General features: G+C 46.5%; 1 protein-coding gene across 2 annotated transcripts in view; it reads right to left on the reverse strand.

Moving 5' to 3' along the window:
• The window catches only part of LOC8028787 (vesicle-associated membrane protein 3), a 38,914-nt gene extending 12,070 nt beyond the window's left edge, over positions 1-26,844 (reverse strand). Inside the window, exons 1-5 of one of the 2 annotated variants that reach the window (XM_029995069.4) lie at positions 26,723-26,844; positions 19,452-19,575; positions 10,363-10,441; positions 4,724-4,803; positions 1,655-1,706 (exon numbers count right to left, since the gene is read on the reverse strand). In XM_029995069.4, coding sequence (XP_029850929.1) covers positions 1,655-1,706; positions 4,724-4,803; positions 10,363-10,441; positions 19,452-19,575; positions 26,723-26,724 — 337 coding nt within the window. In that variant the 5' untranslated portion in view covers positions 26,725-26,844. Of the gene's footprint in view, positions 1-1,654; positions 1,707-4,723; positions 4,804-10,362; positions 10,442-10,806; positions 10,886-19,451; positions 19,576-26,722 lie in introns of both variants that reach the window. The other variant, XM_029995074.4, reaches the window with a different exon arrangement.
• Between the last annotated feature and the right edge of the window lie 315 nt (positions 26,845-27,159).

Here is a 27,159-nt window from a genome sequence, read left to right on the forward strand (position 1 = left end):
CAGAAGGCGATACTGCAGAGGTTGCAACGGGTCGTTTGGCAACACTACCGTGCACTTGATTTAGACGATGGTTGGCCGCTAGCAATGGCAGTGCAGACAACACAAGAATTGCGCTCATGCAACATGCAAGTCATTGCCCAGAGCAGAGCATCCAACACAGGCAACCAAAGAAGGAATTGCCCGGTCCTCACTAAATGAGAAAGTTTTCTGCGATAAAAAAATTTGTTACGGTGAATTTTCTGGATCGGCTGTTATGACTGTCTTAATGACACTAGCTTACGTCGTATATTTTGCCTAAAAAGCAGGAAGGTTTGAATCCCTTGTCCGTTGTCAAACCTGGAACAACGTTACAGGATGAATTTTCTAAGCCAGCGAAAGAGACAAAAACTTCCAAGTGGCGAGCTGAGAGAAAAACTATTGTTCGTTAGTGCCACAGCAACTTCTCAAAATGGCGCATCATTAACACATTCTACCATTTAATTAAAAATATTAGCTTTTGTTCAAAAAGGCATCGCATGTTTGCCACACGAGACTTCCTGCAGACATCTCGAGTCACCCTTCCATACTTTTCTAAACCACCGTTGAGCTTCACCGATACTTTTTCCCAGCTGCGACGCTTATGAACGCTTGTGCCGTTAAACTCCCACTGGGGTATTTCTATCTTTGGCACGTCGGAGCTTTTTAGCTACTGTTTCCGGTTCCGCTCGCTAGATTATGCACGAAGTTTGTAACTGTAGACCGCTCACGGCGCGCCTGTGGGAACCTTTGCCACCTGCTCCAGCGAGTGCGTCGAGCTTCAGTGCTTTGCTAGAGCGCAGTAGGGGCAGCGGCTGACATGGCAAACCCCTGGGTTAGCTCAATGGGCTCAAAAACTTTCATTCATCTTATAAGTCGACATTCTTTGGTTACGACTGAAGATCAACCCACAATCCTCAAGTAAGAGATAACACGGTTGACTTTCACTTCAACAAATATGGTAGGTCGCCACAGCCGTAGCGACCTACCATATTCCATGACCTACCATATTCCATGAGTAATAAATTGAGCGAGAAAGCATTGTCAGTTTTAACATTTTCCCGGATCACAGACACTTCCTTGAGTCCACTGGAAAACAAACCTGAAGCCTTAAAAAAAAAAGTCTCTGGTTCAATAAAAGCGGACTGAAAAAGTCATGCTAGATATGTACCAATGAAACACCGAAAAACCAACCTCCTGCCCCGAGTGAATATGGGGTCTATCTTTAGGGACTTTCTCATTTAGTGAGGGCCGAGCGATTCTCTCGTGCAGCAAACAAAATAAAGGAAAATATGCAGCAGAAACGTGGCTACGTAGCTCTGTAAAGAGGTCCTTTAAGGCGCACTTTTGACCGATATGCATAAAACTGTGTACAGCAGATTTCAAGATTATGACCTCATGAGAAGTTACACGACTGGGTCTTTGAAATAATCATCGTCACCCCTTTTCTGCGCAAGGAGCAGAAACAGCGAGGCCTGTATCATCTCCGTATAACAAAAGAAATGAAATGGTAGAAATAAAGCAAAGAGAAGATATTGTAATTCTCCTCCCAGACTCCATTAAAATCCAGTCCTTCACTTGGAGACTTTACCAAAAACCAAAACAAACTAAACAACCAAAATGCAAAACAAAAACTCACCAACAATGATAATGATTATGACCACAATGACAGCAATTAAGATTGCCCACATCTGGAAAACAAAAAAGTAACGAGAAACAATATCAAACTCGAGACGCATGCGAGAGAACAAACGCAACACAAACAAGTGGAGGGCTCAACAGGCGCAAGCACAAACTCGGAGCACAACTAGAAAGCAATCCCCAAGAGCACACCTCGAAATGTGCAGCGGGTTACTTACCGATAATAATCACTATCACAACTACACCAATGCCCACCATAATGGCGATCATCTGTAGATCCGTATGCATGAAAAGAGAGACAGAGAGAGAGAGAACGAGACAACCCGGCCGTTAATCTTTAAGGCCCATTTCAGGCCGGCACAGGGGTCACTGAGAAGCTAGGCCTAGGGGTCCATTGGTGGAAAGAATGCAGGGAACTTCGGAACTTCATCCTCACGCTCCGACCTGCATCATCAGGGTTTCAACATCGTACAAACCTCGTCTGCCCGATTCCCATGGTGCGACTTTACTCGCGATATTGCAGATCTGGTAGTCACTGGTACGGCAAAGGAAGTGTGGTGGAAGCGGCGGTTATTATTAGAGAGGCCGTGCAATAGATACCGAGTGGGAATGTTTCTCACTTGAAACAAGCTTACTGGCACTACTGGGGCCTAGAGTCGCTGAATGTTCCCGGAGTACCGAAGCTTCTAAGCTCAACGGCGTCAAAATAGAAACTCAATTTTTTTTTTTATTGCGGTTATTGTGAACATCTAAAAACAAACGGAAAAAGCTCTTTTTGTGAGCTTTCGTTGGAGATTGGTACAAAGTCACAGGAGAGTGACGATTTTATAAAATTTTAGTTTACAAGGTTTCGCGGGACAATTAATAGTTTTTATACAGCCATGTCTCACTGGTGATTTCAGGTAGCGCGTCCTGACCCAGGCACATCCTAACTTCGGTGGTAACTCGCGGCCCGTCGATATGGGAGATGGGGTTGGCACTCCCAGAGACACCTTCCACCGTACATGTTTCGGTGCCAAAATGGCCAATCACAGCTAAAATAGAAGTCACAACGGATGCTATCGAATGCGATACATTGGAAACATTCAGCGACTCTACACTTCGTTTTACGATAACTTGGCGAACTGTGGAGGCTATGGCCCCCACGACCCAATAAGAGCGTAGGAACGAGGCACTTGTCACCATATCACGGGAGCGTGAGAGTCACTGCGCCAAATGCGAGGCCCGGAGGAACCGGCTGTCATCTGCTAGCCAAGAGTCGTCTGCTGCAAAACCAACCAACTTCGGATGAACGCCCACCGCCGCAACATTGCCGTCCGCAAGAGTAGCGAGCTCTTCGGGAACAGTTCACGATACTACCATACGCTCAATTCACTGGCAAAACTGTAGACCGCATTTCCCCTCCGCTAAGTCCTCCGCAACGAAGAAGTCGCTACTGCGTCTGCCTGTCGACGGCCTTGACTGTAGAGCTGCGGGTATCGAAGCGGGCTGCCAAGAGCATAGCGGGACGGCAAAAACGACCTATGAGAACTCCCCAATGCCAGAGCAAAGTTTTGAGCAGAAACAGTCGATCACAGGGATGCGATTGTTCAAACATAGTTCAAAAACCACGTCCTCGGATAAGGGTTGATCCGAATTGAGAATCGTTGAAAAGTAACAGGTTTTCATTTTTCTTTACTGTTATGTTGATAGAGATGCAATTGCGCGAGTTCAATTGCCATTAAAAGAAAAAAGAAAAGCCTTGAACTACTTTTTGTCACGGACAGTGCTGTTGCCGTGGTGGTAACAGGGCCTCCGTGGCCTCAACCATGGAGAGTTTGTTGTCACGTGCCTTGCTCCGACGCCCTTACTGGGTCATGGGGGCCGCAGCTTCCACAGTTCGCCAAGTTATCGTGAAACGGAGTATAGTGGGACCCAAGTACACTCGCATGCGAGGTCACTGACCAAGACTTCGCAAGACTCAACGACAAAGTCTTGGTTCTTTGCAAGACTCGACGACCAAGTTGTGGGGGTCGCATTGTTGGCGTCGTCGACAATGCGATCCCAAGGACTTCGTCGTCGAGCTTCGCGGTTGAAGCGGTGACAATATTTAAATGTGGCTCGTACGGCGGACATGAGCACCATGCGAGCATTTGATTTGGCCTCTTGACAATCAATGCCTCGACATGTTCTCGGGTGGTGGCTCGTGCCCCACCGCTACGACGACGGGAATAGCCGAACCTTAACCATGTGTACAGCTCGATGCGTGTCCTATGCTTTGCCCACCTCAACGTTCGTCTATGATAAACATTGGTGGCATATAGGTAATCTGCTCCAGATCACCCGGCCGCTTAATGTGGCTGCGAGTTGAGGGGGTAATTGCTGGTAGCTTTTCTCAGACTTTTTCTGCGACTGGCACTGCATGAAGAAAATAAAAAATTCATGTGCGGTTTCATAGGTTATTACCGTCAAGGAATGATTCTGAGTGGTATTTATCGAAGGTAAAACAATTTTTGCATCGCCCTTTTAACGTTGCAATTGCAAGACTGTCGGCAAAATCACCATGGGAACCGAGCTTTACCCTCAGACTAAAGGCTTGTCTATACACTTTAAGCGCGTTAAGTCGGCAACAGCTTGAAGCACGAGCTGGTAGCTCTAAAGGAAAACCTGCTGCATACGCAACTGCATACAAGTGAAAGCGGTAGAACTGGGAGGCAATGACCTCACCAGGTCGCATACTCGGTACAGCATTGCACCTACATGTATACACAGTAGGTGTCAACAGCTAGCACGTCGGATAAACTGTCCGCAACTTTTTTTTAATCTTTTATCTCCGGCCGCTTTTGGAACAACCTTTAGACATTGCAAACTCTGCCAATAAAAAACAACACCTAGAAACAAAATGGAAAAAAAAAAAAAAAAAAAATATTGAAGTGAAAACATTGTAGCCCCATCTTTTGCCCCTTTTTTGCACCCCGGTTCTCTACACTGCTTCACCGAAGTGGTCCAGTCGCACGACACCAAACAATAGGCTCTACCGCCAACGCACACCTCTGAGAGAGAGAAAAGGAGAGAAAGGACCCCTTGCCTTGCAGTTTTTCCACCAGAACTTCCTCTTCAACTTGCCAGCCTGCTGCTCGAACTGCGAAGCACCTTGCTGCAGGGCATCTGCGGTGCCACGGGGGTACGGTTTGTCAGTGGCGCCGCGATCATCGTGGGCCCCTCCCACCCATGCAACCTCGCCAACCGCCCTTCAAGCTGCGCCCCGGCAGGGCCAGTCGAGCGACAAGACTCTCACGCACCAATGTGCCAAGGCAACGGCTAGAGACCGTGCAGCTTGGAACGCCCTCGGCAAGGAGCGGTCGCTGAACACATAAATGCGAGGGAAAACGTCACGCCATCCCATAAAGTTAACTAAGCACTGAGAAAATTACGAAAGAAAATTTACCGGAGAAAAAAAAAAACAGATACCATAATCTCCCGAGAAGTGCCCTGCCCCCTAACAATAAACCACCCCTCTTCCTGGCATGCTCTGCAATTTTTTTGTTTAAAACCTCGAAAGATTGTTTTTCTTTTTTGGTAAATGCTGTGCCTGGGCCAATGGTAACATTGGAGGAAATGGTGTTAGCTACGGCGGGAGATAGGCGAACATTGCTGACTGGGAAGGACTGCTATCTTTGCTTCATTGCCCCTTGTTCAGATAACAGGTTTAGCAGGTCACGTGATCTAGAAACAGCACTTTTTCAAATTTTGTTCATCGCACACTGAAAGTTAGCCCACTCCTTACAGTCGCTCGATTTGCTCTCGATTTAGGTGGCCCGTATCTCGGGACATTACGGCAAGCTACGGATTGGAGAGGCAAAACTCTGCTTAACGATAGTGCTATAGTCGGTGAAAGTCCTTGCCCATAGCGTTAAAAAAATCTGAATGCTGGCAGAAAAAAGAAATTGTGTTTTCAGTACCTGCTTTTAGTTTAAAGTTCGGATAAGCATGTTAGGCTCAAACTTCCGTCTTATCAATGCTGCTAGCTGATATGTGAAGCTCCAATTTTTCTGACATGCAAAACACCCTGTCAAGTTTCCCAGAAAGCACCCAGTATACTTTACGTTGGCTTTGCTACTACAATTCTGGCTGTTCCACCGATAAATTTAATATGAACAAAAAGTGAAAGCACGATTGAGTCAGTGTAAATTGAACATAATTACGAAAAACCCAGAGACTGCAGTGAGAGAAGGACAGCACAAACAAGCATCTTTTTGGAGACCTTGTGTTTGCGCTGTTCTCTTGCCTTAGCCTCAGGCTTTACCATAACTACAGGATGTTCCCCAGAAAAAAGAATGGCGTTTTTCGGCGGCCCCGAGTGATTGAACTATGCACCACAGAAAGCTCAAACTCCGTGAGATTCTAACGCTAGCGGTTAGGATAGAATGCGAAAGTTTGAGTACTTGACTCAAAGCTACTAAATCAAAAGATAATTGAGGTCAAATTTTTCTACGAGCCGACGTACACCTAAGCCTAATATTGTCGAGACAAGAACTATTGTAGAAGCTTGTGAGATTTATGTTAGTGAAACGCTTAGCAGCAAGAAAGGAGACACTGCTTTCTTTTGTACTTTCAAGTTTTTTTTTTTTTTTTTTTTTTTTCTGAAATAGATGTTAAAATGTCAGCTCTTGTTCTAACAATATTAGGCCTGGCGGACATCTGAGCATAAAGAAATTTTGTTTTTCTGGATTATCTTTTGATCCAGGCAACGTCATGCTCTCAAACTTTCGTGTTCTACCCCAACCGCTAGCGTCGCATTCTCGCGGAGTTTGAGCTTTCTGTGCTGTACGGTTAATTTACTCGGGTCGAAAAACACTGTTCTTTTTTCTCAGAAAAATTATGAGGGAAACAACACAACTTAATATGCATAAATACCTCCCAGGCTCGTTTAGTAAGCACCCCAGGGTAAGCATAGCCAGGAGCTCTTTATGTCCCAAACCAGGCTAAAAATAAAGCATGCACCTCTTATGGCTCGCCTCCAAGTTCTGCCCATTTTAAAAAGCGCAGAAACTCCTAAGAGAAAAGTTTGGACACCACTCAAGCAAGGACAGCTTGACAGGACACAGCATAATACGAAGTTCTCGAGCAAACTGCAGTACTCGGACACTGCCTCTGACCATCCAAGGGCAACTCCGCTCGATTTTTGTTGCTGAGGAAACTATGCAGCTGTCTTAAGTATCCCCTAGAAACTTGATAGGCCATAATAGAACATAATTCCGTCTAATATGTTTATTAAAATGGCCCATAAAATTTGAGATGTACCGAAGCTGCGAAATCTGCTTAATTTAGTGAGTAATGTCTCCATGTCAATAACATCAGAAGCATTTTTTCCCTCTTTTTTGAGGGGCCAAAGGCTAAGGAGTGTGCCAGCAGCATAATCTGCACTTGGCACAAGCATGCACTGGATGCAGCATCATGAACACGCCAGCCACCTGAGGGAGCTCAGCTGAGATTATCCCCCCCCCCCCCCTTCCCCTCTTCATAACATTTTCAGCTTAAGAGCCTTTCGTACCTACAAACCTCAGCCGTGTGTTTATAAGACATGCACGCAGGACACGGCAACACTTGCACTTTGACTATTGCCATGGTGGATCACGTGACCATTTCTACCGCACGGATGCTGCCATTTTCCAGTGCAATGTCAATGCTGCCTGTTGCAGCCGAAGTTTCGGTTTCGGTTTGTGATCATCTCCAAAGAGTGCATGAAAGATATCAAAAGTTTTCGGAAAAGAAATGGTGCAGAGCCAATTTTTGTACATCTCGATGCAAAATCGTGCATCACTAAATTTTTGGAATGGAGCGGAGCTGCCCTTGGACAACAATGCATATTTTTTTTTTTTTTTGGGGTTCTGACATGTCTCCAAATTTCCACATGAAAATGTTCAAAATTTGACCTTAAAATTGCTAGCTAAAAGTGAGAATCCTGGTTAACATATTTTTGTATTGCCACTGCAACTGTGTAGAATATGAAGCAAGATTTCATGTCATACTCAGTTCCCTAACTCCTTGGGAAAGGAGGCATTCAGCAGGAATGGGAGGGAAAAGTCTCCCTGTAACCGAGTGCTTAAAAAAATTGCTCTTCCCTCAGGCAGAACAAAATCATTTCTTTAGATACTGAGAAAAGGAGTTGTCAAGAACTTTTGCTTCTGTACAACCAATGCCCCTGTTACACGGGCACAATAACTGCAGTTATGCTAAGCCACAGTTGGCGCACAATACTTGCAGACAACATTCTGCGGCTATGCAGTCAAAGCTATGGGCGAACGTGCACCTGAGAATCTTGAGCAACCATCAAAGCAGTGCATGCGCGCTCTTCACTTCTCCTGAAATAGCTGTCCGAGAGTATAGTGAGGCAACTGTGGTGCCGCATAACAGAACCTAAAGTCGAGTTAACCGCGGTTAAAGGTGCCCATGTAACAGGGGTATTAAATTGCTGCTATTTAACTGAGGAGGCACTTTTGGGGATCGAAAAATTTTTCAAGCACCACGAGGCACAAAACTTGGAAAGAGAGTCACATCGACGGCGACAGAGGTTGCCACAAATGCAGAGGTGGGGCCCCAACGTTCTCCTAACGCACAGGCAAGCATCTTGGGACACGGTTAAAGGGGGCATCATGCAGCGAGGCAAGGAGAGACGCCACTCGGACGACACAGAGCACCACCGGGTGGGAGGAGACGGGGTAAAGGCAAAGCCAAACCTCCTGTGCAAACCATATGTGCGAACAAACATCAGTCAGAAAGAGCTCGATCACAAGCTGCACTTCTAGAGCATCATCGACTGCTAGCCATTTTCCTGGCGCTTCCGCTAGGATGTGCAATAACTGAAAAGCCAACCCTTCCAATGCCCGACAACTCCGAAGTGCTTCGGAGCCTCGGACACAAATTCGGGCCGTGCAAGCACCTGGGGCGATACGAGAAACCCCGACATTTCCGAAGGGGAAGGAATGCGTTGGGCCAGCCGAACGCTGAGGGAAACTGGGGACGGTAAAGATTCACTAAGCAGTTATATAACTGTTGCGCAGGCCCCGGCTGGAAGATTCTGCCTTAGATATTTATTTGACTCGCATACCCAACTGTGTATTCCAAACCAGTAAATGATATTTTCATATTAAACTTGCATCTAACAGGCTAACAGAGAGGTGCCAATGAGGCCAATTGTGATTGGAACTCCCAGGGGAAAGAGCTGCAATTTGATCCCTAATGTTCCCAGAACCGAACGATCCGAAAACGACCAAAAGCCTGAAGAAAGGATCTTTGCATCTCCTTGATCCAAGCCCTGGTGTCCTAGGCTTGCACGAGTCTAGCCGAGCGGCAACACCCGCGAAAGAAATCACTTGGAACAAACCTGCATTAGTTGAAAAAATACCCCAAGAGCCTGCTTCATCTGCGTTTCTTTTGAAAGTATATCGGTGGAAAGCACCGTCCTTCTTAGAGTTTATGGTAATGATATGCAGCACAGTAGCTCGGCATTTCATGCAAGCTGAAGAAGCGTCTCCAGTCTGAAAGGTTCTCCAGTCTTCATAAAGCTCTACGCATAACTACTGAGTGGAGGATTTTACTACAAGTGATATTAATAATGCCGCACTGGCAAAGAGCACAAGTGCAATGCAGTTAGCGTAACGTGAGCGCAGGAATTCGCAAATTTTGTCTTAAAATTAGGACTTTTCGAAAGCAAAGCGCTCATTTGCGGCACTAACTTAACTGGTCGAATTTCATGTTTGTCAATACCCAGTCTTAATGAAATTAAAAAAAAGTGGCAATGTCAGGTTTGTGCCAACAGTGTTTAAGAGCAAACACGACACTATTGGTTTGTGGCATTTCAGTTCAAAAGGTGGGCAAATTGTATTGCTTTGGTCTGTGCCCCAAGTCAGCACTTTTCATCCCTAGTACTAGTTGTGATGACAGCCTTTCATCTCCAAGAGGAAAGCAGAAAACTGGCAATCGCCCGATCACGTTAACGGTGTTGCGCTACGTGCAACGCAAAACCTGCAGTGAAAATTCTGGACTACATAATGATAATTGCATCACGTGTATGTTTACAGAGCCGGAAGTTAGTCAGCTTCGATGGGCATCTGGTGTCTCAGATGTAGACGAGAAATTTAGCCAGTGCACTACAACTAGTAGCTTGGGGTTTTCAACGTGCAACACGCAGTAGTGAAGCCCGACCACATGCCGGTATTATGCTCATTCAGACTGAAACGGGCACAGGTGCGGATCGAACCCCCGGGGTTCTGCAGCACGAGCTTTTGCTGCACACACCCAGAGCTGCTATGCGCTAGCCCACCCGGCCACTGATCCCCCCTCTGGACTGCATCATTTAACTACAAATCACAATAAGAGAGACGTCCTGCAATTAACTCGAGGCTCGCGCACATCGCAATAGAAAGAACTTCCCTGCTCCATCAAAATAACTGCCAGCCAAAAACATTAATCCCTGGAAAGAAATCATCTCGCGCAATCCAATCTAATAGAAAGCAAATGAGATCTCCGCTGCTGCGACCCTAGTTCTTATGCAAAGGGTGTGGAAAATGAAACACCACCACTAAGGCAAGAACGCATAGCTTAACCGAAGGCAGCTGGAGTGGGTCAGCCGTGCAGGGGGAGCACAGCGTTCCGGGAGATAGACTGGTGCAATTCGCGGGACACTGAGGAAGGGGCAAGCGAGCAGACGGGGCCCGGCATTACCTGCACGGTCGTCCAGCTCCGACAGCTTCTGATCTCTCTCCAGCACTTTCTCCACGTTTGTGCGCATGATATCCACAACCTGAACGCAAAACAGGAAAGAGGGGCAGAGAGAAGGGGAGGGGAAAAAGCCACCAGAGGTCAGGGCAGGCCCAGAGGGCGGGGAACACACGGACGTTGTTAGTAGACGCTTGCCTCACATTGGAAGGAGAGCGGGCCCGGACAGAGAGGACGGCCATCCACATTGCAGACGGACTAGGCACCCGTTAAGCGTAAACAAACTCTCCCAGTCAAACGGGGTACGGCGACAACTGGGGACGGGTGCCGAGCATGCCGACACTCCCCAAGACGATTGGCCGGCCGTAAGAGAGTTTGAGCGTCACTGCGGCGGCCAAACGGGCCCAGTTGTCGCCACACCCCGGCCCCCGGGGACCCGGCGTGCCTCACCTGCTCGGTCGTCCAGGGAAGACAGCTTCTGGTCCCGCTCCAACACTTTCTCAACATTGACGCGCATTATGCCCACCACCTGGGCCCGGTACAGAGAAGCCCCCATTCAGCCCTGGCCCTCACGACGGGGCCCCTCCGAAGTCGTAGGACAAAGGCTATGCCTCGCAGAGCTGACTGCACGAGGAGGCCCTTCTCGGAGACACTCTCCGAGCAGCCAACAACAGGTTGAACACCGCAATGCCGGGAGGCCTTCTCGACTCTGTTGTTTGGCTCTCCAACACAAGAGCACGGTATCTGCCACCATTTCAGCTCGAAATTCCCCAACATATCTAAGTTCACCCCAACTACTTAGACCAACAAAAATCCATACTGATCGACATAAAAAAAAAAAATGGAATGCGTGCGGAGCATCTATTTAGTCTTGAGCTGATTGATATTGCTGAGCACGATACCAAGAACGATGCAGCCAAGGTACGCAATACGGTCATTGCCCTGTGCATTGCCTGTTAAACATGGCCATGAAAGCAGCGCGTCGGCTTCCGCCATCGCTTGCATCCGTCTGCTATTCGCAGGGGGAGGTGAAGACAGGAGCACGATGCGGAAAACCCTAGGAGCTGACATCGGCAGTTCCGAGAGAAAGAACAAAAAAGAGAGCAACAGAAGAGGGGAGAAAGAAAGCAGACTATCGGTTAGGTGTGCTCGTTTTGCCGCGATGAGTTGAAGTTGCTGGAGCGCTAGTCAAGCTCATTGAGTTTTATACAATGTGCGATTCTGGTGTTCTTCTGCAAAGTAAGCTAGAAACAAACAAGGCACAGACCTCAAAAGTGATGTTTTGCTGCTTGTTTGTGCATATTAACGCATCAACAGCGATATGGGCCCATCGGGACCACTAAATAAAACCACTGATGTCTGCCTCCATGCACCGCCGTTCCAAAGCGGCCCGAATGCATTGGACCTTTCCTTTTATATCACTGTATTAACTCTATCAGGTGCACTGCAACAAACTTGAAAGCTACGGGCCTTCCAAAGCGGAATGACGGAAACATATCTGGACAAACCTGATCCGAGGAAAACACCCGACTGCTTTCAGCGAGATGGCTCGCAAATTCTTACCCATGTATCTAGCTCTCAGTACTGAAACCATGGTAACAATCATGACGGTTGCACGATTCTCAGAGTAGGGGGCTGCTTTTATGGGAACTGACCTATTTGCTTAGCATCAAGACTCACAAACAAACAAATCAAGCCAGATCAAGCAAAATAGTTGACGTGGGGTGTTAGGGTTATGCCATCACGCTATGAAAACAAGCTCCTGCACAGCGCTTCCGAAGGCATGCACCTGCGACAGTTGTTTGTTGGAAACTACATCGTCAGTTGAGATCTTCCTCTGAACATCACGGTGCATGAGAAACAACTCGCACTCCAAAAAACAGACAAATTCAACGAGTTACGCGGTGTATAATCCCCCCCGCAGCAAACAGTGGCAGCCATGTTTGTTGCCGTTTGAAACCGAAATGGAAAAGGTGACTTTAACATTTTTTTAGCACAATAATGCCTCTATTTCTATTGTTCCTTTCTCAAACAAAGATATGTCAAATGAAAGCCTACCCTGGCAGGAAGAAACAATTTTACAACAAACATTCCACACATCAATCATCTCTCCAGCCGAGAAATGAAGGTTAGCTAGCTAAGCACCTTCCGTTACGGGCGAGGAGGCCTAGAGCAGGGATACCTTTACTTAAACTGCATCTAAGAACGTAACTATTGCAATAAATGTTCTTCTGCAAACTTCTTTTAAATGTGTATTAATTTTTTTTTTTTTTTTAATTTGGCTGTTTTTTTAAGCAGAGTTGAAAAGCTTTCCTCCTCTTGTTTTGATTTTTGACAAAGGGAGATTGAAAAAGCAAACCTTCGAAAGAAGTTTGAGGAACAAGGCAATTTAAAATGGATGCAAAAGCGGTGTTCAAAGACCCAGTGGAGAGTCCTTAGATATGGTTCACTACTCTGCGGCAATCGGCGAAAGAAGTACCGCTAACCCTTCTTTCCCACTGTGGGCCAAACCCTGCTCCAAGAGCGCTTGCGACGGGACGCCACAGGATGCAATCAGAGATGGGGTGGGGTTTGGCCCTTGTCTCCGATTTGTTTGTAGATCCATGACCTCCATACTGGGGGTCATGGATCTACAATGTTGGTGGGTTGCCCATGGAGGGGCCATATCACTCATCTTGCAAGCATAGGGAGACAAAAAGAAAGCTGGCAAGTAGGTCACGCATACCCCAAGCTTGGTATTGCATGCTGAGCAGTTTTCACGAGGAATGTTACAAAAAACCCTTCACATCGCAGGAAGAATGAAAAATTGCTAGAGGCCCCGAAAGATAATTTCTAGAAAAGTGGTTTGAAATAGGACCAAAGTGCGGGATGCTTTTCAGACGTGCATGTTCCTAGCAGAGGATTTTCCCACCTTCAAGACAATGCGGATGCAGTCCTACCAAAAACATTTCTAACTGAAAGAGGTGCTTGTGTCCTTACTGTCTCGTTTGTTTATGCTTTCCACATACCCTGAATTGTGTTAAGTGTGTGCTTGGCCTAACTCTTCCAGAATTCTCCTGTTCCCTGACTGGAGAGAGATTGTGCACACGCTCAGAAGCATTCCTGTTGGCAGATACCGTGAACAAGTGTATGGAGCAATTTGAAGAACGGACCAACTGTCGTGCCAGATTTTGGGACGAGTTAGGACAAAGCCTGTCCGACGACTCCGAGGGACCGCCACACTTAATCCCTGCTAGGCTACACAGACCGCGCCAATCAAAGTAGCCACACGTCCAAGGTACAAAATGTGGCACAGAAAAGAAAACAACTATGAACAAACTACAAATGAAGCACTATTGTCCTTACTGAGACTGTCTTATTTTCTTGAGTTATTTTTCTAAGTTAAACACAGACCAAGTAGACCAAATCTGCACCTTATTATGGTAGTCAAGGGATGATGTTACAAAAGATTGAGAGTGGCATTAGAGGTCAACTCATTATATTTAGAGGGACACTACCCAGAAAAAACAATTTCTGCATAAAAAAGTTGAGTTTGAAAAATGTCATATTAACATCCACCAACATCTAGACAGTATTCCCAGAAAGCTCCATTAGTTTACACTGCATAATTCATTTTTTATAAATTATTTTTGGTCCGCCAATGTTGAAGGTAGAGGTTGGAGCAATTTGAACACATTTTTCTCTATTCCACTTTTTGGCAGAAAATTCACTTTAGGAAAACTATAGTATTGTTATTACGTAACTTGGATTAATATTTATGAGTTTTTCTCATGTGAAATATTAAAGGATAACTGCAAAGAAAAACATTTTTTTTAAACAGCCTAATTGGGACAAGCATGTCACAAAACAAAATTCCCACGAAAAAAAAATTTTTTTTTACAGCAATATTTACTGTGCGAGACTGCTTTTAGTTTGCGGCTATTTCGTCCATTCTAAATCGCACGCCACAAAGTTGGTATTATACGTCATGGAGTTGCTATTATACGTCACGGAGCGACATGCGATAGTAACTTCTCATGGGCTAAGAGATTGATTGACAGCTTAGATCCTGGTTGTTAAACCTTTGCGACATGTTGTAATTTCCTTTTGAGCGGCATATTTTTACGGATAAAGAATAACCCATGTAATGAGAGTTATTATTTTTTACAAAAAGGTTTACAAGACGGGCACTTCCGTTTGGATTCATACCATAACAAACAAAAGCTTCGCCATTCTTTCCACCACTGTCTCTCCTCTTGCCCGTCTCGCCTACCTTGACTAGTCGTTTCACCTAAGTGATCGGTGTTTCCTGTTGACCCAGGTGCTTGAGTGAGATTTCCTGAAGTGAAGTACAGGGGTGGAACTCATCAAATGTATTTGGGAGCAGTCACGGGAGCAGCTGAAACCGCTGTTTTGGAGCAGGTTGGGAGCAGCTAAAACTACATTCTGGAGCAGGCTAGGAGCAGCTCAGATCAGTTTTCATTGCACTTCAGCTTGTGTCTTAGACGAGCACGGGAGCAATTTCAATAGTGCTTAGCAGCACAGATGAACATGAGAGGTTAGGAACCTAGGTAGATGGGATAACACATAACAGTGTAACAGATGCGAAAACTTGGAACTTTGTGAGCCTTAATGAGAGCCAAAACGCAAGTACCATACGTTTCTGAAGATAATGTACTTGATATTTTCTGAGTGGCTTTCAGCTGCTCAAGATGCAAACCAGCACTGCTTATCGCACAACTCACGTGCTCGACATAGTAATTATATGTGCGAACCACGTGACGTGCGTAAGCAACGGACGTGCCGCTGCGAGGAGGAACAGGGCAACAAATTTCGAGTTTATCCTATTGTGCAACTCAATATCGAAGCAGCAGACTACGATTAACAGAGTTATTGTATTCAAAGCGATTAACAAGAGCAAGGTTAAAGTACGCCGAGCAGATCTACCGCTCGCGTGAGAGCTGCTGGACGGCAAAATTTCGGATCGGACAGCGTTTCCAGTTCTATCAAATCACAATTTATCTTGCGGGAATGCGGTTCCAACTTATAACGATTAAGTAGTAAACGGAATCTTTTGCTCATTTTTTTTCCACTGGTTGACTTCTGGATCCCGGGCCGCAGAGCCTCAGGCAATCTGACGCTTAACGACTCGACCTCACCTCGGCCGACTTGCTTAATCACTGATGGTTGAAGAATAACAATCCAGTCGCATGCAGGTGGTGTAGCGCTTGGAATCCGATCCCCGAGTTTTTAGGCGCGCTTCCGACTCGAGATACATAGGGAGAATAAACAGAACAAAGGATTGCAGGGCCGACCAAGCTAAACGTGCTCATTGTTGCCAGTCGAGTCGATAGAAACCGAAACCAAGACAAAATACAATTTTTTTGGGCGCACGTTGTGCGATTTGGCGCATAATGGCGCAAGCTATTGGCAGTGGCGCAGTTTCCGCAAAATGGCGCAGGATGGCGCAGACAAATGCGTCTGGCGCAAAATGGCGCAAATGGCGCAGGCGTTCCACCCCTGGAAGTAGTGTGTTTTTAGCAGCTGTCACAGGTGTTAGTGATAGCAAGCGACGCGAGGATTTGGCTTTCATAGCGCGGTTTGTTACTTTTGTTTTCCTGAGCTGTTCTCTTTACTTTTGCTTGGACGACACCAGCGGGTGTCGTCGAAGCGTGTAGACGACTCGGGAGGCTCAGGCGGTGCACCGTCTTTGTTGCTGGCAGCCATCCTCCGCGATGTATCTTCGTATGGCCGAAGACCCAGTTGCTCGCAGCGGCCAAGAAGCTGACGCTTCAATTCAGGGTCCATTTTGTGCACAGTTCGCACAGAACACAGAAGCCACAAAAGGCTCTGGTATGCACACTTTATGCACCGGAAGTCGAGACGCTGCGTGCGTCATTCAACTCTGCAGCGCCAAGTCAATCCGAGAGCAAATCCAAGAGCGCGGGGCGGGGCCTACTTCTTCCCCGCGCGGGGCGAAAGAGCGGGAGTTTCAAATGTGGTGAGGCTGTGACTCCGACTAAATTACGTCCTGTAGCATAAATATTGCTAAAAAAAATTGCTTTTTTCATGGAACATTTTTTTTTTTGTGACGTGCTAGTTTAATTTAGATGCTGTTTAAAAAAACTTTTTTTCTTTGCAGTTACCCTTTAAGGGGAAGATAGGTACGAGCTTGTATTTTTTTTATTTTTGTAATTTTTCATGCTCAAGAACTAAAATTTTGGACACAGGATGGAAATCTACAAAACAGTATTTGTGCTGATGTGGATTTTTTGTGATGAAAGATGGTATAATATAGAAATATAGCTCCATAGCTATCTGCTCTGAATTGTCCTAAAGCTACGCGACAACCACTTTCATCTTTGAACATTTGCAATTTTTTTGTACTTCACCCAGGTTAACAAAAATTTGGCAGAAATGTTCCCAACATCAACAGAAACAAGCCCTGTATATGTCATTCAGGGTGTCTAGCAAATTATTATTTCGAAATTCCCCTACTTTTCCAGGTTTTCCTTGACAGGTGAAATTCCCTGACTACTGTAGAGGCGGTGAAATATATAAGACCATTACAGCGCAAGGCGTTAAGCACTATGAGCATCATTTTGAACGAGCTTAACCCCAGTTGCATTTTCTGAAATATTCAGGTTCGTCCAGTCCGGTTTAAACAAGCACTTTCTTGCCGCCGACATCGTCAGTGAAGAGGCCACTTCCGGAAACACAATTAAAGCACGACACTCAACCACACTTCAATAACCGAATAGCAGCCTGGCGCATGGCCATGGCCGCCAGATGCACACTTTCGGATACTTTCGGCTTAATGCTTGGATTGGGGTCTGCGGCTTTCTCATTTGTTACTAATAGCTCTAACTGAATCAAGCGTAGCATCGTCCCCTCAATCCAATCCAATCCAAGGCTTGGACTAGATTCGTTGGCTGTTCCTTTTACATCGGGTAGCACACACTACATCAGGTGAGCAAAGCCCGCGATCCGCTCTCAGCAGAATTTATTGCCTATTTTTCTGCGCCCAAGTCCTCAAGTCTTTGCTCAGGGTACTCGATCGCGTTTCCGGTTCATTTTCTCTGACTGGGCTCGCTTTCTGACAATATCCCTGACCATTCCCCAATTTTTCCAGGTAATTAAAATTCCCCTGACAATTCCCGGTTTTCCCGGTCGCTAGACACCCTGGTCATTTAAATTAGACAAGTGGTTCAAACATTCACTTTTTTGGGTAGTGTCCCCCCTTAATGCAGTAACAATGAACATAAGGAAACCGACACTCTCGAGAGGATCACTGCTAGCCTACTTGCCAATTTACACTTTCTTCGGTAACCAAGTGGCCACCCGAGACAAGATGCTTGAAGAATTACATGTTGAGTAAGACGGGTTTCTGTTAAGGGCACAGGGTAAGGTAAAATTGAAAAAAAATTCGATTTTAGTTTTTTTCGCAATTCGAAAAGTTTAGTTCTTTCCGCACATTTTCCATTGTCCCAGTGTTTTTAAAAAGCTATATTTCGGGCTGAAAATCACTTCTTCCGAAAGCAGGTAGCAGGTGACCACGCCTCCTTTTGGGATACACTCCCTGTTTATCGATGAATTCTCCAACAAAACAAAATCAACACAAGACCTAAAAGCTTGTCCAGTAACAGATAATCTCAAAAAATTATTTCGCAACTATTGCATAGCTTTTTTTCAACCAAGACAATCACGAGACGCTGTGCACGTTTCTCCCAGGTGTGTACCGTGTGTACATTCAAGCGTTTGTGTTTTCGTAACGACAAAATGGCGCCATTGAATGCTGTTCCTTTATTCAATGGTGGCAGCATTGCACAAGCCAATGTTTTGAAGTTTTGTGGATGGAACCCTGTTTGGAAAGTCATCAAGTGGCTGAGGGAAGTTGACGTCACTCTAATATACTTTACGGACCAAGCGACATGGCAGGTCACAAAAGAGGCCCGGCAAGCAAGGCAATAAGCCTAAAGGTGAAGACATGACTTTAGCAATGCCTTTCAAGCTGGCGGCTATTGAAAAAATGACTCTGAGGCTGTTGGTGCCAATAGAAATTTGTTATTCACCAGTTTTTTTACTTTAAACTCAATTATCTCAAAACAGTGTTTTTTAGTACATAGGTACCATTTTTTCCTTAACCTGACATTATAGAGGGTTGATTTTTTATTCCTACCACATACATGGGTGTTCAAAAATACTGAACTAAAATTAAAAATGTGCACCCAGCAGTTTTTGAGTTACGAAGATTTTAATAGATGAAAACAACTAAAATTTCAGTACTAGAATAAAAAAATATAAAAAAAAAACTTATTTTAGATTGGTTCAAATAGTTCTAGTTCAGTGGATAAAACACAATATTTCGAACAAAATGATATTTACATGACAAGAATACTCCTAATAGTCACCGAGAAAAATGTTCCTCAACATGGCCTCAAATGCATGGGGAGTATAGGACTTACCCTGTGCCCTTAAACACTCAATAATGGCAAGCACCGAAACTAGACATAGTGAAATGCATTGCATTAAACACTGTAAGCTATCGATATAGTGAAATACACTGCATTTAACACTGTAAGCTATCGATATAGTGAAATACACTGCATTTAACACTGTAAGCTATCGATAGACTTTCTACAGGGTCTGTTGCTAAAGAAAAATATACTGTCCAAGCTTTTGGCTATCTTGTTTGGCTCTTGCCCATCTCATGTGTAGCATGGGTGCCAAACACCAGCTCACATCTCTCTACACTTTTTTCTCTACACTACCAGCGAAACGCAGCTCCACGGTTGCCCCACAGACGTCTCCAGCATGCTTTTAAGGCTCTAAAGCAGGGGTGCACAACACGAGGCCTGCAGCCTGCATCCGGCTCTCGCAGGCACTTCCTGTGCGGCCCGCAGACGTGACACTGCGAGACATGCCCAAGACGGCAACCAGTGCGATGATGCCAGGTATCGAAAACCTGTCTGCCAGTAATTAAAAACCTGCGTAGTTTGCAACAAACATTTTCTTTTCGCCGCATCATTTTTGAGTTGTGCAGCCCTGCTCCGAGGAGTCTCGAGCGTCCTAATGGGCCTCGAGAGAAGAGAGAAAGGGGGGGAAGGCATCCTGACCTCGTCCACCTGTGCCTGGGTCTGCTGTATCCGCTTGGAGGCAGCCTGGTGCTGGGGGTTGGGGGGCTTGGGGCCCCCCTCCTGCTCCGCTGCCCCCGCTCCGCCCGCTGCTCCTGGCTGAGACCTGCGGCAACGTGGGCAGACGACAATGGCTCCCAACATGGTCATGTTGTGAGGCAAGCGGTGCTCGGTCACAAGAGGACAATGAGTGGGGACTGCAGCAGGCGCGGGGCCCTGCAGTTCGCCGGTCAACCGTGGCAGTCCCGTTGCAGCTGCCCAATCACGTGGCACAAATTAGGAAAACACAGATGCGTCACCGTATAACGAACAAAGTCCTCAAAAGTTTACAGCTTGTAAATGTTGTAGAACAGATCAGGGATAAAGCAACCGTTAGCTTTTGTGTTACCACTCCTTCGACTGTTCCATAGGGGACTTGAGCTTCTACCGTGCAATTTAAAGCACATTCATAAGATCAACGTTCCCAGATGCACAAACCACAAATTATTCCCCGAAATATTATTCCAGTGCAATAATGCTGTTAAAAATAAAGTAAAAAAATATTGAAACAAAAAGGTTTCGGAGCAAGAAATGAAAGTTTGCAACGGACGTTTCATGTTGATTAGGGGTTTAATGGTGCAGCAGCAAAAGAGTGTACAAAGAGAAATAGATTTTCCTGAAATTTAACACAATTCACTCTAAAGGGGCCCCCCGCAATCATATTTAAGTGTCTAGTCTACCTTTCTTGCGGTTTCCACGTCTCTTAGGGTTCGGGCAAGCCAGCGGGCACGGAGAGAGTAACTAAATATCAGTGCGTCATATCTTAACCGGACGACGCGGAAACGTCCTCCACGTACGAGGGCGACCCGCGTTGCCGAAAGCGCCCGATATGCGACGTCTTTGGTCCTGGGCTTACTACTGGTCAGAACCGCTAAAATTTATAAGTGTCGCAAACCGTTTCAATTATGTATGAAAGTAGTTTTTGTTCAGTATTTTAGATCAGAAAAGGATGACATGCAGTTTATAAAGTACGGAAACAAGAAATGACCCGTCGACATACCCGCCACCAAGCGCGGCAAAAACTGCGCATACTAGAAAGGGCTAGTGGGATGAGGCGCTGACGAACGGCGAGCATAGAAAGGTCCCGGATGTACGCGGCGGCGCTGCGGTCATATACCGGCTCAAGGATCCGACCGGTTCCGAGCGTTCCGAAAGCTTTCGGTGCGGGCTTGGCTGGCGATTTTGCCATTTGGCGGTATGGCAGCGCGAAGTGGCTCCCGTTCTGAACTGATCTTTACCCCGTGTTTGCTGTCGTTTGTGGCCAATGAAGTGTAATGCCGAATTAGTCTTTAATCGTGCAGCAAATGCAACGTGAGCCGCCCTGGCCGCCCGCTTCATACAGCCTATCTATCCAACACGTGCTTTAGTGGTGCCCTCTCGAGCCGTCGACACGGAGTGCGGCAGCCGTGAGCGCTCGATGAGCTCACTATCCCTCCTCTTGTTCACGGCCACTCAAGCCAGGACCTACGACGTCATGAAGGAGGTTATTTTTTGCTTGTTTTTGTAATTCTAATTCGCCTATAACTTTTAAAATAAAGCAAAATTTGAGAAAAGAAAGGTTTATTAAGTTACTACGTTCAGTGCGCTCAGGATCGGTGCAAATTAAAAACCAGTCAAAAAGTTGTTGCAGGGCCCCTTTAATGTTTAGGCAAGCAGCTATGACTTTTGTAAATTGTCAATTTTGTTTTTCGAAAAATCTAAAATCAGGCTGACTGTTAATTAAGGTTTATTGCCAAGCAAAATATAAGCATGGGGAGAAATGGACAATGACCTCTAGAACATTCTGCAAAACATGATTACTCCCCACAAAGCAGGTGCATGTGTGCCAAATGGAAATGGTCAATTCTCAGGTTGTAGGGAACCCCAAAGGATGTTCTCTTTGAAATGAACTCTGAGATCCCTAAAATGGGCCTGATAATGAGACAGCTAACCTGGGGTCTTTAAAAAAAAGAAAAAAAAGAAAAAAAGCAGTCTTTCTTTCACAAGATCTACTATCATAACAGTGACATCAAAACATCATTGCTATTTCCACTCAATTGCATATTGCCTCGCATTGATAAAGCATGTAAGGTACGCCTGATCTTCGCTTCGTCAGTTTCCTTACTTAACTCCACTTTGCCGTTAACAAAAGCAGACTTTAATAACCTGCCCAACAGTATTGTGAGCCAGATAGATCATTCCACATTCATATTGCAACAGCACAAAAAGTTTTTTTTTAGTTTATTATTTATATGTAGATATATTTTGGAAGGGTATGGATGGACCCAAATGAGACTTTTCTCTTTTCACCATATTGTTTGCGCTGCGCCCGCCAAGCACGTGGTCCGCGGTCACGAGCGGATGAGTTCTCGCTGCTCACGGATGGTTCTAGAGAGGGAGCTTCACTGGAACCCCGCGCCACCCCCCTTGACGTTACAGCGCACGTGACTCGGAAGATGGTTAAGGAGTTGAGAGGCGCCGAAAACCTCAATCTTTGTTCATTTTTAAAATAAAAACTAAGACATGCAGGCAAAAGCGATTTCTTGTTCTTTGCTTCAGAAAGGTCGAGACACCAACTCCCAAATTATTTAAGCAAAGCACTGAAAATGTTGCACAGCTCCTTTAAGCTCGGTAGGGTTCACCGACTGTTTCTTGCCAACGTCCGTATAGGACGTTGGGTTGGACAATACAGTTGTATTTCTGGGTTCTGAGAACCGCCAATCGAAGCGTTATTTTGTGTCAGTTATTCTGGTTTTGAATTTAGTCAATATCATTTGGTCCTCCAAGAGAAAAGAGGAAACAGTAATTTTTAATAACGGCGTACGGTATTGTTACTGCACACCATTGAAAAGCTTCTTTTTGTTTTTTTACGCCTTTGTGCTTGGGCAATTTTTTTCATTGGAAGGTTTGCACAATTGGGAGTGCAATCACACCAAACACTGAACCCCCCCCCCCTTGAATTTCACCAAGAAACAAGCATACTCTGAAAATATGGAACACAGGTTTCACATGTGCAAGCCTGCATTTTATTTACGTTGTACTAAATCACCCCATGGGTATTCAATGTATCAGATGGCACACATGACGGGATTCCTGTTAGGAAAATGTTTCCCACACAGTTCATCTTTTATCCTCTAAAGATGTAAACCTGAAGATGCCAAATCCAGACCGAACGGCAGGTGCGGTAGGCCAGTTTGGCCAAGACTGCCATTATGTCCTTAAACTGGTACAAGCCCCAATGTTAATACGTTCGAAGAGTAGTTTTTCCTCCTTCTTTGGCCTCTAATTTGGGTCTTTAGCTTGGTCAGGGTTGCAATGCAGTGTTCCCTGGCAGAGATTTCTCCAATCGACATTCACCGATTTGTGCATACGAGCTGGTGGAGACGCTCTTCCCTTTGCAGTGTGACAGCTGTGCGTGGTTGCCCCGAATGCGGCTTCCACCTTATGCAAGAGTCTGTGAGTGTCAATGGCTGCAAAATCTTCCATGTGCAGAAATTCAATTACTAACCTCCGCTTCATACGCACGGCAATGTCAGACACAATTTTGTCAAACTGCCACTGTGCTGCCATCTGTCACACGGCCACAAAATTTATGCCGAATATTGGCGAGAATGTCCACCCGTGGTGTCTTGGGCCAACATAAAAAAATAGGAGGCATTACTTTCAGAACGACCCTCGTACTTCTAATGAGTGATGTTACAGCTCTACCTGCAAAACACCTGTACTGTGGCTTCGCAAAAGATTGAGATAAGGTGCAAGCAAGGCCCCAAGGATGCATAAATTTTCCCCTCAAAAACTTCTGAAGCATCCAATCTCACTTTTGCAGTGTATCAGATCAAAATTGGATGCAACTGTTAACATCCGTTTATTTATTGTTCATTTATTTATTGTATATACCCTCAAGCGCCGAAGGATTGTAGAGGGGAGGGGCAAAGCAAAAAAAAATAAAACAAAATGACAAAACAAAAAACATACGGCAAGAAATTCAAATATCAAAAATACACTGCGACTGGCAAAAGCTGTAAGCAACATCTGTTACGAACAAACAAAATAAGCAAAATAAAATGACTCATGTTGGCTCAACAAACAGAAATGTAATCAAAGAATGGCGAAAAAGAAAATTGGGTATGGTTGCGATATCTGCTGGAAGGCGGTTCCAGTCGTTTGATGTATGCGGGATAAATGATTAAAAAAAAGTGTTTGTTTGGCAACGTGTTAATCCAACTTTATTCTGATGGTCCAGACGGGAAGAGTAATAGTTAGGCAATGTAAAGAAATGGTCTCACAGCGACTGATGATGATACACTTTATGAAACAGGCAAAGTCGAAAAAACATTCTACGCAATGACAAAGAGGGCAACAACAAAACAAACTTCATTGATGATATGCTGGCTGTTCGGATTGCTTTGTCGACAACTAGCTTCTGATTTGCTCAGTCGGTGGAGCACTCCGCTAGTCTTGGAAGAGTTCTTGGGATTGATTCCCAGATAGGGTGGATTTCTTCCGTGGCCCCCAGTCACCTAGAGGGCATGAATTGCACTCTATTGCAGGTGGAAGTAACGTTATTCTTGCACCATATTGCTACTCTCGAAAGAAACAATGTTGGCTATCTCTGCCCGAGAAGAATGAGCCTAATGACCCAGCTAACGCTCTTCAACCTCCCTGTTGCCACACCAACGCCCGACTTCCAGGGGGAGGGAGGGTGGCGGAGGGGGGGGGGAGCACACACCAGCGGCTGTCATGTCAACTGTTTGCCACTGGACATGCCCGGTGCCCGCTGCGCATGCTTATGGTCGGGCCGGGGAGCAGGCTGTGGTCTAACACTATCAAAGAGTGAGAACCAAACCACCGACCCGCTTGTTCGATGTCATGCATGCAATAGCACAGAAAAGGTGCAAAACATTTGAGGGCTGCAATCTTTTTGGAAAGGACACCCCGAACACTGAGCACGCGTCATTTGCACGATCGAAACTAATGGTTGCATTTTCAATGACTCGTCCATGCACATGTAATCTCTGAAACGTCGCAAAACGTGCAAACCCAATGAGAAACCGTCCACAATCAGTCGGCAATTTTCAGCTTGATCCTCGATACTGGGCAAGTACAACAAAAATATTCTCTACAATTGGGCCGCCCAGAGCCGTATATGTAGAGTTGGCCATTCGTTGGGAAGAGTAGGAGACAAATGAGGAGGCGTCACTGGCCGAAAGCGGGCTGGGCGTGTTCCAGGGCGTCTTCAGAAATTAGAATGTTACCAGCCAGAAGCCAGAGATAATACACTGGCAGTGGTCGCGAGAAACAAACCTGATAAGTGCATCGGAGTAACTCTCGGTCACTGAAAATATGGTACACGTGATGTTTCAATCGCGCTCATCCAAAATGATGGTGAAAAAGTGCAACTAGCGGAACGATCGACATAATTTTTACGCCAAGCGCCGGGAATCTGCTGTCCGAGCGGTCACACTCTGTCCGAGCAAAACAGAGTTCAGCGGCGCATTCATTTCTTACATCTTTTTGCATGACCATGATCGAAACATCACGTGCACCCTATTTTCAACCACAAAGAGTTACTACGCTTCACTCTTACGCGCTTATTAGAACCATATATGGACATATACCTTTGATCAGAACTGTTTGTCGCTATCACCGCTAGAGGATTCTTTTCGGCTTCTGGTTGGTCAAGAGAGCATGCCAAGCCCTCTCCGAGTCTGGTGCACGCCCTGGCACTGCCCCCGCCTCCCATTGACCAAACCCTCTCTATAAACGGCTCTGGGGCCGCCTAGCAGATCCAGAGGTCGGGTATGTCGTGTTCCGCGACTGATTAGTCGAATCGATAGCCACTAATCTGCATTTTACCGGCAAATTTGGGCGTTTGAGCAGCTTCAACATGATTGGGAACACCATATGGGGCAAGAATGGTGACAGGCACAGGCTCATCACTTTGAAGGCAGCACATTCCAGTGGCGACAGTTTGCTCTATCAGCAATATGGCATAGTTCAATGAAAGGAACAATCACCAAACACTGTTTCATGGACACCCGAATAAACACTGCTAACCTTTATCGGCGCCGTCGACTGGCGACCATGCTAGCGATTAACTGGTTCATGAAGTGGAGCCACTGAAGAATTTGCTCGGGCTTCCGAAATGCTGGTTCTTTTCGAGTCTGCGAGCGGTGTTCCTTGTCTGATCGCGTTGAACCGCGCTGTCGGCCATAAAAAGCGCATCTAGCTCGAGCGGGAAGAAACGGAGAGCCCTCTCGGACACGTCACTTGGACGATGTTATCTCTTGCGGCTTCCCCCGCAAAGGGGTGTGTATGACGGGCGCTTGGGCAGTACACGCGCCAACGTCGATGCCAACGCGATAGCCTTTCCCCGTGGATACACGGGCCGTTCAAGGCAACTGAAAGCAGACGGCGGTGGATGCGCCCACCGCGGCCCCGCTGCAACGCCCGTCCCTCTCCGGGTCTCAGCACGACGCCACCCGAAAGCGCCGTCGTCGCCCCTAAACCGCGCACCTCCCGATGACGGGGCCGAAGGGAAGGCTCCGTGCGCGGAGGTGTCCCGCACGCGGGTTTCGCTCGCACAGATCAGCGGTGCGGACAGCGTGCACCTCGGTGTTGCGACAGAACGTGCGCGAAAACGCGCACCCCCTGTCGTTTGGCCTGTACTAGAGTACGGGCGGGCCGCTTTATCGCCGTCAGGTCAGTCAGGTAGCCTCCCCCACCGCCCACATCGACACAGACGCAGTGCTCACGGTGTTGCGGGTGTGATCGAATCCGTCGCGGAACAGCGACCCCGACCCGTGGGAAGCAGCGCTGCTGCGCTACGTTCTGCCATCTCGGCCGTCGAGGAAGCCAGCGCGACGTGAGTGACGGCAGAGTCGGGCCAGCCGTGTCGGTTCCCTGCGCCCTCGAAACAAAATGGAGATGTTCCGCGGCGATTCCAGGGCTACCGCCGAAACAGCCGGATTCCCGGTCGAACCACGGGCCAATTGTTCTCGAAACGCTAGCCTGGACCGTCGTCGAACGACCGTCCGCAGGAAAGACCCCGGTTATGAATCATAGCCAGTCGGGCGCGCAGGGAAAAAAAAAAAAAGTTCGGGATGGGCAGCAAAGCCGCCGGTGGCTTCGGAGGAAGCCGCGGCGATTGACTCCCGTTCTGAACACTCATTGCCCCTTAGATCGGTTTGTTCTGTCACGCCCGGTTTCGCGAGTGAGGAGAAAATAGGACTTACATGTTCCCGTGCCCGGACTTGATTAAATTTAAGGCTTTAAAGGGCAATCAGGATCAATGATGGCGACAGCTTTCTCAATGACGTCATACATCCGGGGCTGAGATGCGTACGTTGTGAGGGAAATAAACGCTGCGTGGCGCCAGCATCGGGAGGCGTTCATGGCTTCGCAGAAATGGTGAATGTGATGCTACGGACAACCGGACATCGCGGACATTCTGTGGTGTTCCAAGTGGAGAATTCGCTTGCTCAGCTTCGATCGGTGTTGAATGTGCGCGATCGTTCCTAACGTGACTGCAGTAGCGCCGGACATTTTCCCACGTCTGGTCAGGGTGTCGAACCGAAATGTTTTTCGTTCCAGTTTTCGTTCCGCTTCAGGGAAAACGGTTCAGCTCCGGTTCAACTTTGGAGTGAAAAAATAAAGGTTCAAACCGGTTCGA

This window comes from Ixodes scapularis, unplaced genomic scaffold (assembly GCF_016920785.2).
Source record: "Ixodes scapularis isolate PalLabHiFi unplaced genomic scaffold, ASM1692078v2 PGA_scaffold1__304_contigs__length_218370807, whole genome shotgun sequence".
Classification (NCBI taxonomy): Eukaryota; Metazoa; Arthropoda; class Arachnida; order Ixodida; family Ixodidae; genus Ixodes; species Ixodes scapularis.